Genomic DNA, 15262 nt, shown 5'->3' on the forward strand with positions numbered 1-15262 from the left:
CAATGTACATCTTTGCATTTTCTAATGCTTGGAATGAAGGTATTTAGAAGGGTACTCTGGAGGGACAAAGTAGAAACAACATAAATAGTAGCTTCCTAAGCTTTGTTTTCTTGTGTTAACAATTAATAACTGACAAAAGAATTGTTTTCCTTCACATGTAGTTCTCAAGAAAAAATAAATCTTGTTTTTTGTCTGGTGGAAAAAGCCACTGGTGGAAAAGAAGGTTGCTTTCAGAAGTGTATGTGATAATTTTCAAGAGAGTAGAAGGATTAAGGTCAAAAAGTTGAATAAGAAAATTTTGCCAAGATAGATACATTTTTCAGCAGCATAGACTGTAAAATACCTCCCAGTTTTGCAGGCTGGTTTTGCAGAAAGCCAGTGACCTCAGTCTGGAGTCCTTCCAGGATTTAGCTCTTGAAGAACTGCTTGTCACAATCTAGCAATACTCTCATTTCCATAGGGAGATACAAATCATTAATTTTTAAAAATGTAACACATTTGCAAGCTCTTGTTTCCACCTCCCAATATGGCCTTTCAGTTGAACTGACTTTGTTATGCTAACAGGGAGAAGGAGAGACAGAGACAAGGGTCCAGATGCATCTTCACAGCCTCCTAGTTAATTCGGGTTTGCCACCCCTGGAGAATTGGCTGCATCAATCCTTAGTTTATCCTTTATATCGTATGACATTTTCTTGCACATTACTAGTTTACTAAGTAAGAAGTGAAAATATCACAGATCAGATAAGGGCAAATTTTCAGGTATGTTAAACTTGTAAATGATTATCCCAGAAGTTTATATGTACCACTGTATTGTGCTTTATGACAAATCATGTGTCAGTGCTAGAACGATAAATACCGTATTGGCATGGAAAAAGTTAAAAGTGAAAATCTCAAAATCATGTTGGATTAGCTAGTAAAGATGAACATTTTGTATTAATGAATTGTTAGAAGGTGGTGCTATAAGCCCCTGGGTTTAGGAACTGAGGTCTGTGAATTCAAAAGAATAACCTCTCATGTTGAAAAACAACACTATAAAAAGGGATTATATACATTAATCCTATCTTCAGAGTTATTTTTTCAGCCATGAGTGTCACTGTTATGGAACTGAATGTAGTGAATCTCTGAATGCAGTCAGAATTTTTAATGCAAAACAATGTGTAACATAGTTTATCGTATAGCTAAGGCCCATCTTACAAGGGAGAGCAAGCATATGAGAACAGTCCAGCTAAAACCTGGAGACAAGCCTGTTTCTCTCTGGAACTGTGGAAGTACTTTATCTATAAAATGTTCATATTTGACAAAACATAACAAGAACTAAGTGTAAATAAAAATACACTGGAAGAGACAGTCTCATGCCTATTTTCGTTCTTTTGTCTCAATAAAAAGCTGACTGTCTGAAAACCAAGCTCTTTCTCTAAAGCAAGGGAATTACAGTAGCAAAACAATCTATCACAATTCACAGAAAAACCTGTCTGTGGAAAAATGTCAGCATTTCAAATTAATGTACAAATATAATATAAGGAAGATTATTTTCATTTTTACTTTTAATGGTGAAGTTTATTTTAAGGTTATTTCCATTTTTGCAAGCAACATTTATTATGTTCATAAGTGGACTGTAATCATATCCCAAGAAATCCTCCTCCTCTGTTCCTACCAGACTCGAATGCTCAAGCTCATTTCCCTCAGGCCTCAGTTACCCTTCAGTTACAGAAGAGAAATTGGAGAAAGGCCATTAGTTTTCAGAATAATTTTCCTTGGGCTCCATCTTAGCTATTGAAAAGGCCCATTGAAAAATCAGTATCTATATCTGCTTGTGTGTACACATATTTATGTGTCTGTATACATAAATATACATGTAAAGGAAATCATTTGTGCCTACATTTATTATAGTATTGTCTTTCCACTTTACAAGTGATTCTTTGTTTTCTGTTTATATCAGGTATATTTTTGAAACTGTCATTCAGATAATAAAACCATATGTTCTGAGAAATAAAACTGCTGATTTTTCTTCCACTAAAGTAGAACTGTGTGTCTCCTCTGCAAGCTACTAATCAATGTCTGCACCTTCTGCCTCAAGCAATGGTTACAGATGAAATACATTAACTGTTCATAGTAAGAGTTCCCCTTGTCTGAACAAGAAATGGCTCCAGTTATATGCTTAAGTTTATGCTTAAACACTGCTCTCAGTCAGAAATTGATTAAATATATTTAAATTACATTATGACTGTGTGAGGGAAGGGAAACTAAGTAGGACTGATACTTATCTGAGGAAACAGCCAATGAAAATCTACCTCAGATAAATTGGAATTATAGATATGAATTGAAATTTAATCCAAAATGTATTTTAAATTTCTCATAAATTCATAGATCTAAAGATTAGGATGGACTAATAAAGTCGTGTGCTGTTTATGAAACCATAATCCATGGGATTTTTTTGTAGCTCTTCCTGCTCTTCAAAGTTGTGGCTGACTATTTAAAAAAAAAATGACCTTGATTTATACAATTCTATTAATTAGGAATCTCTTACACTCTTTAGTGATCTGCTCTGGTTTTTTTGTTTGTTTGTTTGTTTGTTTTTAAATAGATTCACTACTAGGAATTTACATCTTTTGTGTTTGAACTTTGCCGTCTTCAGTTTCCTGCCAATATATCTTTTTAACACTTTTGTCTGCATAATAAATAATAACTGTTTTGTCAGAAAGCTGTTGTCTTCAGTGGCCCTTAGCAGGAACATACTCACCCTCTGCAGGAAGCTGTAATGACCAGGGAATGGCTCCATAAAATGCCAGAACAGTGCAAGATGAGGCTAATTGCGGAACGTAGGTGCCTATCTCCCAGCCTTCAACCTTGATGCCCTTGACTAATTCTGCTGGCACTCAGCTCTACAACAGTTGCAGGTTCCTGTGCTCCTTTGCTTTGGCTTTTGCCTGGGAACTGAAGCTCTTCCAACCCACTCTGCAGAAGTTTAAAACCCAGTGCCCATCCTCACAGTAAGCCCTCCTTCACCTGCCTCGCTTGAATATGTTTTAATCTACTGGGTGTTCTCTGTCAGCATATCGAAAGGGAATTCACTGGAAATGCAGGAGGAAGAGCTGCTGCCTTTTTGTGTTGTTTTGTATGTTTGCTAGTGGATAAGACATCCATCTAGGTAGTGAGTCACCTGCTTTCAGTGTCTTTCTTGTCCCCTACCTTTCAGAGATGTTCCTTACACCAGGCTGTTCTGGTCGGTGTTAGTCTGTGCCTCCTCTGTTGAATTGGCAGCATTACTCAGAAAAGAGTTCATCGGGACACCGTCCACCTGAGACAACACAGAACTGATCAAAGGAGTGCTTGTGTAGTCTTTCTAGTCATGCAGCGGCTAGGCATCTTTCCACGCAGCCTACACATGGCTGAGTTCCCTTCTGAGACATCTACTCTCCACCTGCTTTTCACACTGCAAAATAACTTGGGGACCTAACTCAGCCACAGCTCCTACTTCAGCTACATGTAGTGATCAAGTATGCAGCAGTTAAATCTGTTTCTCAGCCTACCCCTTATCTTTTTATGACAGGAAGTGCAAATTGTAGTTTTTGAGTGTTAAATATCGTATTTTCAAAAGACTGGGATCTTTGTGACACTACTGAGACAAGTTGGTATTAATAATTCAATAATTCCTGTTGGCAACTAAGAACTTGAGATCTCTTTAAAATTAGTTATAAAAGACTTGCCCAGTTCAACCATTTAATAACCAATTTTACAGTACACCACTGCTTTCTCTTCATAATCTCTCCAATCTTAAAATAATTTTTTGGACTTGCAATATCCACATTGCATACATTGCCCTCCTTCCTTCACTGTTAATGAAATATGAACATCAGAATTTTTTTTTTTGTTTTGTTTTGTTTCTACCTTTATTCAACCTTTACCTTCTGCGTTATTGTTGGACTTAATTAAGTACATAGCTACTGAAACGTGAGGGAATAAAGGCATAAAGGCTAGAAGTAAAAAGTAAAATGATCAAAGAAAACTAATATATAATCCTCAAACAAAAATTTAAAAACAAAGCAAAACAAAAAGACTGAAAGACAGAATTATAATGGTAGGAATAAAACCCTTCTGAATATGCCAGAAAGGTTTAGGTACAAAAATTGGGTTTTTCACTTTGTGTGATTCTCATTTTTTAGAATGATAATGAAATATGAATGAAGAGAAGGATCCAAGTTACTAGATCTGGGCTAAAGTTATTCCATTTCTTATCAGAAGTTGGTAAATAAGAACGACACAACACCCTCACCCACTTTCCATCACCCAGGAGCTATTAAGTTCGTTGTAAGAACCAACTGATGTAACAGATTTTGGGTTTGTTTTTCAAATGATGCTGTGCCAATCTGTTTTATTTTTCTTAATTGTTATGAATTGTTATTCATTTGTTATTCCTGGAGAAAACTCTGTGTAAAAGTAAAGATGGATTTCCGGAGGTTATAGTGGAAATTGAGGAAGTCACTCTGTATTTTACTTTATGGAGAGCAAAATATTGACTCAAGCAATTTTTTTCCCTGTAAAATTGGATAACTGGGGGAGCATCTTTGGTCAAGCTCTTAGCTTTTCTTCTCCACAAAAATATAGTAGTTATTTTTTTAAATTAAAAAAAAATAAAAATGAAAAGGATAGCTAAAAATACCTGTTTGTGTTGCCTCTGTTCATAACATAATGTTATGTGTATTCAACACTGTTGTATGCAAGGTAAACATACTTTCTGTTTAAATATGTGACAAGGTAAAGAACATTTTACTTTGCTTTTGAAGTGCATTGACAGGTGCAATTTTCACTGGATCAATCTCAGATAAAAGGAGTTCACACTACCACCATCATCCAAAAAAACAAACTCCAGTAAAGCAAAAACAAAAGCTGCAGCTTTGAGAAACAGAACAGCTCTTCTCCATTTTCTTGGTAACACACATTTGTAAGCACAGTGGAAAAATCCTTACTCTGAAAAACTTCAGTTATATAGGAGAAATAAAATAGTAAATTTTGCAAATAACATTCCAAAAATGGTAACTATGTGATGAGAGATTTCTGTTTGCTGTCTAATATAGAAGTTGGGGAAGCTCTGTACCTCCTAATACTGGGTCCCATCAATAAAGTTTTTGAGTGTAATTGTCTGCAAGGACATCAGATATCCTGGAATAGTTTTGTCTGATTCTTTAGGTAATCAAGTAATGGATAAACTCATGTTCTTTTACATAACACTCATACTTTATTGCAAATGAAAGTAGTGTCAAACATCCACATTGTATGGGGACAAAAGGCTGTAATTTCATACGCAGTTCACTTCTGCTCAGATTTTCTCCTAGAACTGTCATCCTGTTTCAGTTATCACCACGTTCTTTTAGTTGAATGAATCTCATTATAGCTAAGCATCTGAATCTTTAAATATTGTCCCACTTGGTACCCAAACCATACTAAGCTGTCATTTTTTCCTATTCTCCTCTTGATCTTCTCTCCATCCTAGGTGGACTCCAGTGCAGTCCATCAAGATATCTCACTTAGAATGAGGGAGCTGAGGAAGGTTTGACTCCCTCCCTGGACATGCACCATATTTACAAGATAGCATGGACAGTATGCTCCTTATGTAATGCCCCTCTGTTCACTGCTTGTGTTCCCATAGATGGTGTCTGAGATAGCTGCCACTGTTCATCAATTTGGATTGTTTTCCTACGCATTATTGTAAAAATGGCACAGTCTGTCCAAAAAATATCTTATCTGGGAATCTTATTTAGCACATAGTAGCTAAGTTTCTGAAACTGCATAGCATTCCTGAAGATGCTGGATTAATCTTCATTTACCAGTTATCCAGGAAAAGTCAGTAATTCAGCCACTTCTGCTACAGTCCTCTATCATTCCACATACTGTAGTATAAGTTGCCTTGGTAGCTGTTAAGAATAATTTAAATTATTTATTTGTTTTTAGCTAGCATTCTTGCAACTTCTTGTGAAATTGTAGGTTCCTTTGATAAAGATGGAAAATCTTGGATTCTCCTCATCCTTTCTGGGATACCAGCATAAAGGGGAGGTGTGTGTGCCATATTTTTCCTAGTGTTGATACCCAGTTTGGTGGTCTGAAAACTCCTTGTGACCTTGACCCATGCTGCATGTACTTTTCCTTGCTGACTAGCCCATTTGTGGATATCTGGGTATCTGCCTCCTGCAGTTCTGGAGCAGGATAGTTGATATCTCTGTGAATTCAGATTTAAAAGTTTTTGTTTGTTTGTTTGTTTTGTTTGTTTGTTTGTTTTATCTTCTACAGTTCAGTCACCTTTCTTTAGAGATCTTACTTTGCTGCAACAGATTCAGGCAAAGTCCTGTCTTTCCCTTTTTTTTTTTCCTTCTTTTTTTTTTTTTTTTTCCCTAGGCAATGACTGCTCCCAAAGTCATCTTCTATAGACGGTGAACAGGGGAGGAAGAGAGAGGGTGAGAGTTTTCCCAGCTCTAGCCATCACCATTGCCTTACATTGTTGGTCAAAGCATGGAGATTTAAATCAATTACTGTCCATTCTGCTTGGCTTTGTTAGCATATGTCAAAAGCACATTGCACTTTTTGCTGTCATAACTTCCTGTTATGAACCAGAATTCATAGGTTGTACAAGAGCATTTCTCAGACATTCATAATGCCACCAAATTTGTTGATTTACTGTCACAAAAATCACACGAAAAGTTCTACGATGCTTTTTAGTGCCTCTAGGGAGACAGCTGATAAGTTGTCACTTGTGGCTTTCCCACAACAGCACTTTTGGTGTTGATATATTCACTAAACCAGTGGTGAGGGCTGCACAGGCAGTTCTGGAGTGGGCATAAAAATAAGTGCTTATGTAAACTTAAGCTATATAAATTACTCAGGTCATAGTGCCTTATCTGTTAATGTTTTGATTTCACTGACAGGTACCAATCAGCTAGCAATGCTGTTGAATAGTAAGTCTAGCTCTTCTTATTTTCTTGAAATTATGCATGCTTTGAAGGGAAAACATGAAACAGCTAATAGCCAAAACAAAAGTTGTCTTAAAAAGAGAACTCCATTGCATTTAATTACTTTAATTGTTTCATATTTTTTTTTAAATGCAGAGAGTATGTAAACAATCACTTTCTCTCTTACTCCCTTCCTGCTTAGTGACAAGAAAACAAATTCAAATTTTGCTTGGGTGGAATAACTTAACAAAGCCAATTTTATTATGTAGATGAATTGTAGGTGTAGCATATCTACATTTTTTGAAATTGTTAGCAAGCCTTTTTTCCATGGCTTTTTTCTTTTTGTAGGTTTGTATATAACACTTATTTTTAGAGAGCCAACCTGCTTTAAGAAATTCAGTTGTCTTAATTAAAAGTTGTCATGGCTATACATTTTGCTTAGGAAATAATTGATTCAGTTTTTGTTTAAACTTAAGATTTAGATTCTAAGATTTTTCAAAAGATAAGAAAACCATTTCCTCAACAACTATTTAATGGAATTATGCTTCTTCTAAGAATAATATTGTGAGTTTGGAGGAAGGACTAGGTTCATAAGAAGAAAAATATCTTTTCTTCTTGTTCCCATTCTCATATTAATTGTTCAACTCAGGAATTGCTTTTGTGGTCCATTGGTTCATCTCATTAAACAAGGTTGGTGGTGATCCTAATCAAACCATCACAAACAGCTGGGAAGTTTTAGTCTTCACCACGTGTTGTTTATGACAAAGTGGTGCTTCCAATTTACTCTTAATCAGGAGGGTCTGCTCTAAATCTCTTTAGCAAACATCAGCCTTGGGCTTACTTGCTATTAGCTTTCTTAAGTCAGAAAAGATGAAGAAAGAAAAAAAATAATTTAGAGGTCCTATGTTTTATTGTATATAAGCTGTAGAACAGGTGGCTGGAGTAATAAATATACAAGCTGCAGGATGCTATATGTTGTAAAGGTAGAGAATATTTTAATTCTCAATCGCAAGCCTTGCATTTCAATGTTTAATTTGTGACTCTCATATCTTCCAGTTTTTGGTTTATTTTTTTTGGAAATCTTATACAAGTTATTTCTGTTGCTGACTTAAACAGTTTGATCCATAACTTAACCCCCCTTTTGTGTAAAGGAATCATAAAAATTAGGAACCTGAAAATTAGATTTTTCTTTTGAGCAGCTGCTGTCCACAAATGTGGAAAGATTGTTGAAAGTGAGTAGCATCGCTTTCTAACAAAATGTAGGCAGGTTTGATGACTGAATAATTTTTCCATTATTGTGGTGTCACCAAGCACTATTGCTTTGGCATTCATAAATATATGGAAAAAAAATAAAAGTTCTTTGGGGGTTTAAAGTTGTATTTCTACAACTGTGGTTCTCCATAATCCTTGTTCATTGTTAACCTACTCCTGTTGGCCTACACTTAACACATAATTATTGATTAAAATATGTTTTTTAATGTTTTACAGCATACGTTATTGTACTTTTACAGAACATCAGATAAATAATAGTAACAGGAAATTATATTTATAAGAATGTAAGTGTTTATGAAACAAAAAGTATCTTTTTATGTTGATGACTCCCCACATTTGTACCGTTGCTTTTAGTGACCTGGTGGAGACTAGATAGATTTCTGCTTAACTTATTTTGAAAATTCTTTCATAATAACTTTTATTTCTGTATTACCCGTTTCTAAATAGCATAGAAATTTTCATTTAGTGTGCAGACATTCCAAATTAGAGGCATCTGGTCTGTTACATCTGCTGTGCTTCCACCAGGGTGCCACTATTAAGGAGGTTTTCTTCCCATGGCTGTCGTAACAACATTTTCTACTAGTTTCCACTTATGTTCCAGTTGAGGATCCAGTTTTACAACCTTAAATAGTTGGCTGAATTTATAAAAGTTTTTATGGTGTCTCCATATATATATTCCTCTTTTTTTTTTTTCCCCGCAAACTCATGTTTAGTGGTCTTTTATTGCATGTTCATCAAAGCACTTCTCTCTTGTTACCCACAAAGTCAATTTGTATGATTAATTTATCCAGTCAAGGAAGGTTTTTCTGATTTTGATAATACTTCAAGAATGATAAGTAGATCTTAAGTGTTGCTGTTTATGTTTATGCTACAGGATCACAGGAAGGCTCAGGAATCATGTATTTTACCAACTACTTCTATCCATGTTTCCATCAGGTTTTGTATTTGTATGCGCAACTTAGGTTCCGTATGGAATATGTATTTATTAAATCTTTGAAATTGTACCAATTGGTGAAATTGTATCAATTAATATTGTACCAAGTTTAACTGATATTTTTTTAGCAACAAAAAAGTTGTACCTTGTTTGACTAAGGTTCTGGGCAGACACTGAATCAAAGAAAGAATATATTGATTTGAGGAATATTGTTTTTTCCTTATTCTGAGCAATCTTTCTAAGACTTGAGAAAAAAGCATCTGCTCTGTAGCTGTACATTATTGTCTCCTTGACAGGTCCAAGAATCTTTAGATCTTTTCATAGTATAAAGGTTTCAAGATGCCCTTCCTGACCTTTCAAAAAAACACATTAGTACATCTGGCAGACAGTAATTTTATTCCCATTAAATGGCAGAGGGAAGGATGTCCTCACAGTCCATATAGGGACAAGACTCTTCTCCCTAGGAAAGCAGCAGAGTTAGCAAAAAACAAACAACAAAAAAAACACTTTAAAGAGGTGTTGCTTTTTTGTTGTTGTTGTTTTTTGAATGTCTATTTCAAGAATAGCTAATGGGTCTTGCAGGTAAATCATTCAGTACAGCATTTAGGCATACCTGTTGCTCATTTTTGTACTGAGAGGATCCTTATTGAGCCATTCTTACCTATTGTTTATTTCTTTCTAGATTTCATACAGTAAAAGCTTTCTTCTTTGCTGCTAACGTAGTATTTAATCTGTTTGGAGATTTAGGCTGGATCAGCTAAATCATTATATTAAAAGTATGAAATAAGAAAAAAATATGTTTAGGGAACTTTAGGGAACAGTTTGGGAGTCACTGTTGGTGTAAGACCTTAGAATAATTTAATTTGCTTGTCCTCTTCTAAACAGTTTCAAGGTGGGAGAAGAAGAGGAGAAGGGAAATATTACTTCAGAGGCCATGCAATTATCTGAGCATGTTGTACTTACTTTAATGTTCCTTCTGCACAGTCCATTTTGGTAATGTGTATAATGCAGATGTTGTTAGGCTGCAATGGGACTGCTCTTTCTGTTGTAAAATTCATGTCACTCATTAACTTGTCCTCCTTCAAAATATAGTTTTGAGGACACAGATATCTAGAGGTAGTAACTGCATCAGTAGATTTTATTCCTTTTTCTTAAGTACTTTCACTAAGGAGTGACTTCTAATGAGAAATTTGTTCTTTCCTTAATTACTCAATCTGCTGCATTAACTGAGTGTCTCTGTATGCAATCCAATCAGTATAGAAGTGAAAATACCATCCAAAGCTATGGATGTTTGAGTTTAGAAAGTCAGTTATAATAGGCTTTCAAGGAAATTCTGATACAGAAGTTAAAGACTGGAATTTCACAGGGTATAACTGGATGCGTATGTTGAAAATTATTTTTTTTGTTTCTGAACAGTTTATAACTGAACAAAACTGAAATTCTGTGGAGCTTGTAGCTTGCTCTTGACGATGCATGCTGTACTTACTGAAAGTGATATCCTCATGCTCTTTTGATAATCCCCTTACACAGGAAATGATATTAGTCTTTTACCTGTCACCTTCAACTTGGTGAAATTATGTAACTCTAATCTAGGTTGGAGGACCAAATTTAAGGTCAGATGATGCAGGTCTTTTTATATGGAATGCAATTAGGGAATTACAGCTTAAAAAATAAAGTATGATTATTTAGAATAAAAGCATTTTAAGGAAAAAATACGTAGACAAAACAGACCAAACAGATGTCTGTAAACAGATGAGTATACTAACAGATTATCTAACCATTATCTACATAAGAACTCTGAAAAATAAGAATCCTCCAGTGACCTTTGTTGTCAGCTTGACATTGATATACTGCTGTACCTACTAGCAGTATGCCAACATACTCCTGTGTTCTGGTGACTCATAATTGTGGGCCAAAACATTATTTTATCATAATTTGGTAATAAATATTATAAATAACTTCTAACTCCTAATTCTGCGAAGCTGCATTACAGGGGCTTGAAGTTGCTAGATTTGGTCCATGTCTGTTAAGTACACACTTTAGATGATTTTTATCTGGGAAACTATTGATCTGATTCCTTGTTTTCTGTTCCCTAATCCTTCAGTGTAAGTTAAACTAATATATGCATAAATCTTATATGCCTTACTTTTCTTGAGTTCTCATTTTGCTTGTGTATAAAACTGTTGTATTTCAGTATTTATTACCTCATAAAGATTATGGTTCGTTATTCTGAAGCCCATCTTTTTCCCTGTGAGTAGCTGTAGATCCCCTTCTGATTTACTAGTTAGATTGTCTGGGCTTTATATAACATCTTGACCAACGTAAATTACTGTGACTGGTGATTATTTTTCTTCTAGGTAAGGTGTCAGGACAGAAAAATTAACATTAACAGTCATGTATTGGCTTTAAACCACTAGAAAGTAATTAAATCTTAAAATGTTAAGAAAAAAACAGTATTAGTTAGACTTCATGAGTTACTAGAAAAATCCTGCCTAATCTGATAAGAATGTAAACCCCTATGTCTTTAAACAAAACAAAACAAAAATGTATAGTCTACGAGAATAGTATCGTTTCTATAGGTTTGCAGAGAAAAAAGGTTTATATATATTTATAGGTTTAGGCTTACCGTTGCATAATTTGATGGGTTAAAAATGAAGAATGGTTGTCATTTTATATCTACTTATATAGGCTTCATTTATAATGGTGATTACAAGATAGACTTGATTTTTATTATATATATATATATATATAAATATATATGCTATATTTGCACATATATAACAATATATGGACAATATTTGGAAGGTCCAGACCAAATTCTTCATTAGATTTGAAACTGCAAAAGGGTTTTCTGCTTTAAATCAAAGTGGCTCAGGAAAAAGCCCCTACACATGGTCTTCTCAACAACTCTACGTGCTTTTTCCTTTATTTTATTTTTTGTGTTTCTGTGCAACTAGGCAATACTACAGGATCTGGAGCAAAGACGTCCCCAGCTGGATGAACTAATAACTGCAGCACAAAACCTAAAAAACAAGACGAGTAATCAGGAAGCCAGAACAATAATTACTGACCGCAGTAAGTGATGATTCTGCTATCATACGGTGTTTCAGGAAATATGAAAGACGTTGTAATACTTGATAAGCTTAACATTTTTTTAGACATTTTATGCATTTGTCATGAATGGGAGAGTTCCATCAGGAGAGTTCTCACAGAGATTTTCCCGAACTACATATCACTATGCAACTGGAAGTCAGTGATGACAGATTTCAAGATTTTCACATTAAATTGTCTTTGTAGTTGAAAATTTGCAGTAAATACAGAACGTGATCACCATAAATAATGAAATACTATTATTCTTAAAATAAGATGGGGGGAAAAAAAAGAAGAATTCATAGAGTATAGCCATGAGCTTGTAAGAAGCTTTCAACTCAACACCTGCAGTACAGTTGCAGCCTCTTCTTTCATCTCCCCTAAGGTGGCATAAGCCTGATGATACATACTAGGTTTGTGTCAGTTCTTCAGTTCTGACTTCCTTTTCAGAATTAACCAAAAGCAGTGTAAGGTAGAAAAACTAGGAGAAATAATGTTGTCACCCTTGCATGTCCTTGTGCTGTTCACCATAAGATGAAACAAACACTCAGGATCATGCTGAAAAAACAGCCTTCTGTGGCAGGCTGTTATATATCCTTGGTTATTAATTTGGCTGCTTAGGACTAAAATACAACAACAAAAATCGTCTTTTCGACCTAGAGGTCCTCTGTACAGCCTAGAGAAGACCCAGGTCAAATGCTGTGCATGTGGACACAGCTCACTTTCAGTGGATGCAAACTGTTCTGTATGTTTTGGTCTGGAGACCAGGGAATTGCTCCCTGAAACATGACTTTGAAGGTGTAGATAAAGGCTAAGCATCTCTATCCTCATAATTTTGAATAAAACATTAATGACCTCTTTCTTTCTTTTTTAACCATCGGGTTAATATTTTCCATAATGTTTCAAAATCATATTGCATGTTTCGACTGCCTTGTTGGTAGTAGCATGTACATATACTATTTAGACTAGGTACTATATAAAGTAACAATATTGCATAACTATTATCTTCCTGGCTTGAAACTTAATACGACTCAGAGAGAGAGAAGATATATTCATTTCATTTGAAGTTTGAGGAGAAATGGATAGTACTCATATGTTACATAAGAACTTGTTGCTGTTTAACATGCAAATTACTTTTAAAATCACATACTCAGGTGAGTTCAGACAGTTTGTACATACACCTTAACTTCACAGCTCTCATTCAAAACCAGTATGTCATACTCCCATCAGTATTTTACAGTATATGTTTTCATTTTTAATTCTGAGGCAAGCCTTCTGAAGATAAGAATTGTAGACTTTACATTATATGCAAGCATAATTCCTATAAGCGCTCATGAGAATTGTATGCTAGACTAAATTTCCTTCTGTTGGAAAACTGCATTTCAGTTTAAGTGAAATTGCTTTCTAAGATAGATTAAATGCTTCTTTCTCATATACCAAAAAAAAAAAAGAAAAGAGACTGAATCATGAAAGAATATGTGGTAACCCAACTATATCACAGCTTGAATTTGTGGCTTGTGGTGTGGTGAATGTATGATATATGATGATTTCATAGATTTTTTTATCTATAAAAGCTCCCAAAACAATTAGTTGGCTTTGAACTTAAAGTATACACGATTCATTTTGAACTGATTTAGCAGTTAATTTTCTATGGTGAAACAGTCAATATCCTTTAATGCAAATCTGCACCTTATACAGTAAATACATGTATAGTATCTTCTAATGTTATCCTGTTGTTGTTCGTGAAAGTTTAAAAGTAAGCAAATATTTCTTACTGTTAGAAATAGGTCTGAGTTTCTGCAATGGAAAGACAAAGTATGATCAGGAATAATTTTGATCCAGTCTTCTGAGGCAGCATACTAGATTCATGATTTTTTTTCATGCTTAGTTAGTTTATATTTGTATAATTGTAGGTACTAAACACTATTCAAGAAGTATTTATTACTTTTGAATTTTAAAGAGATCTTGATATTTCTGGGGGAAAAAATAGTTAGGACTTTATAATGTAACACTTACAAGTTTGTGTTTTGTTGTTGTTGTTTTTTTGTTTTTGTTTTTCCCTAATGTAGCCAAATGTGGACTACTGTCATGCTAAGTATTTCTTTAAGTAAAAAAACGTCAGTAATGTTTATATTTTAATTGTTATTTTCTTCCTCTATGTTGTACGAAGAAGAAGGATACTATCCAGTTTAGTTGGAGACAAGCCTGCTAACTATCTGTATAGACAGGATCCACTTGTTCTTGCTGCAGTTGCTGCTGGGGTAGTTCCGTTGCACCCCTTCACAGTGCTGTGCTGTCCTGAATATAGGACTGTCCTTATTTCCAGCAAAAGAGCTGTGTGCGCTCTAACATAGCGCTTTTGAAGCCTGCTGTGCTGTACAGGGCTCCCACGTAGTGCAGTTGCTTTGCCTTGCAGACTGGCACACACTGAGCATAGCCCAGGATGATGCCCCCGGTCCTTCCCTAGGAATCTTGCTCGCAGGGACAGCTGAGCCAGGGCCGGAGAAACTGCTCTGCTTGCTAAGGTCTACACCTTCCCCACAGCCTTGTAGAGCATCCTTCCCATTTTACCTGGACTTAATACCAGAATCCTAGTGCAAGTCCTCCCTGCCTATCTTGCTCACAGACTGTTCCCCATTTCCTGTGTTTTTTCTCTCTCTCCATGAATGCGAATGGGTTACCATGGTTAGCAGTTATTAGCACTGATTCAAATTTATCCAGTTTCATGACCTGTGCATCAGCACTGTACCATTCATGCTCCACCGCATCAGCGTATCACTCACACATGAAGCCTTCTGTAATGTCACAAATCAGGTGCCAAATGCATTGGATCACATCAAGAAGAAAGGGGAGTGCGGTGCTTCACTGCACTGGTGTGTCACATACGAACTGACAGTCAGCTATAGCTAGTGACCACCTCTCCCACATGCTAAAGCAGGGTATCTCACACTCTGAGAAGTGAAAACCTGAAAATATCAGCTAATTCCTATGAATATGTTGTTTGTTACCTTTTGCTATTAAGGTG

At 35.3% G+C, this 15262-nt stretch overlaps 1 protein-coding gene across 1 annotated transcript in view; it reads left to right on the top strand.

The window, feature by feature from the left end:
• DMD (dystrophin) overlaps positions 1-15262 on the top strand; it is a 1075555-nt gene that overhangs the window by 761002 nt on the left and 299291 nt on the right. Inside the window, 1 exon segment of the mRNA XM_035542302.2 lies at positions 12105-12222. Coding sequence (XP_035398195.1) covers positions 12105-12222 — 118 coding nt within the window.

This window comes from Cygnus atratus, chromosome 1 (assembly GCF_013377495.2).
Source record: "Cygnus atratus isolate AKBS03 ecotype Queensland, Australia chromosome 1, CAtr_DNAZoo_HiC_assembly, whole genome shotgun sequence".
In the NCBI taxonomy this organism is placed as follows: Eukaryota; Metazoa; Chordata; class Aves; order Anseriformes; family Anatidae; genus Cygnus; species Cygnus atratus.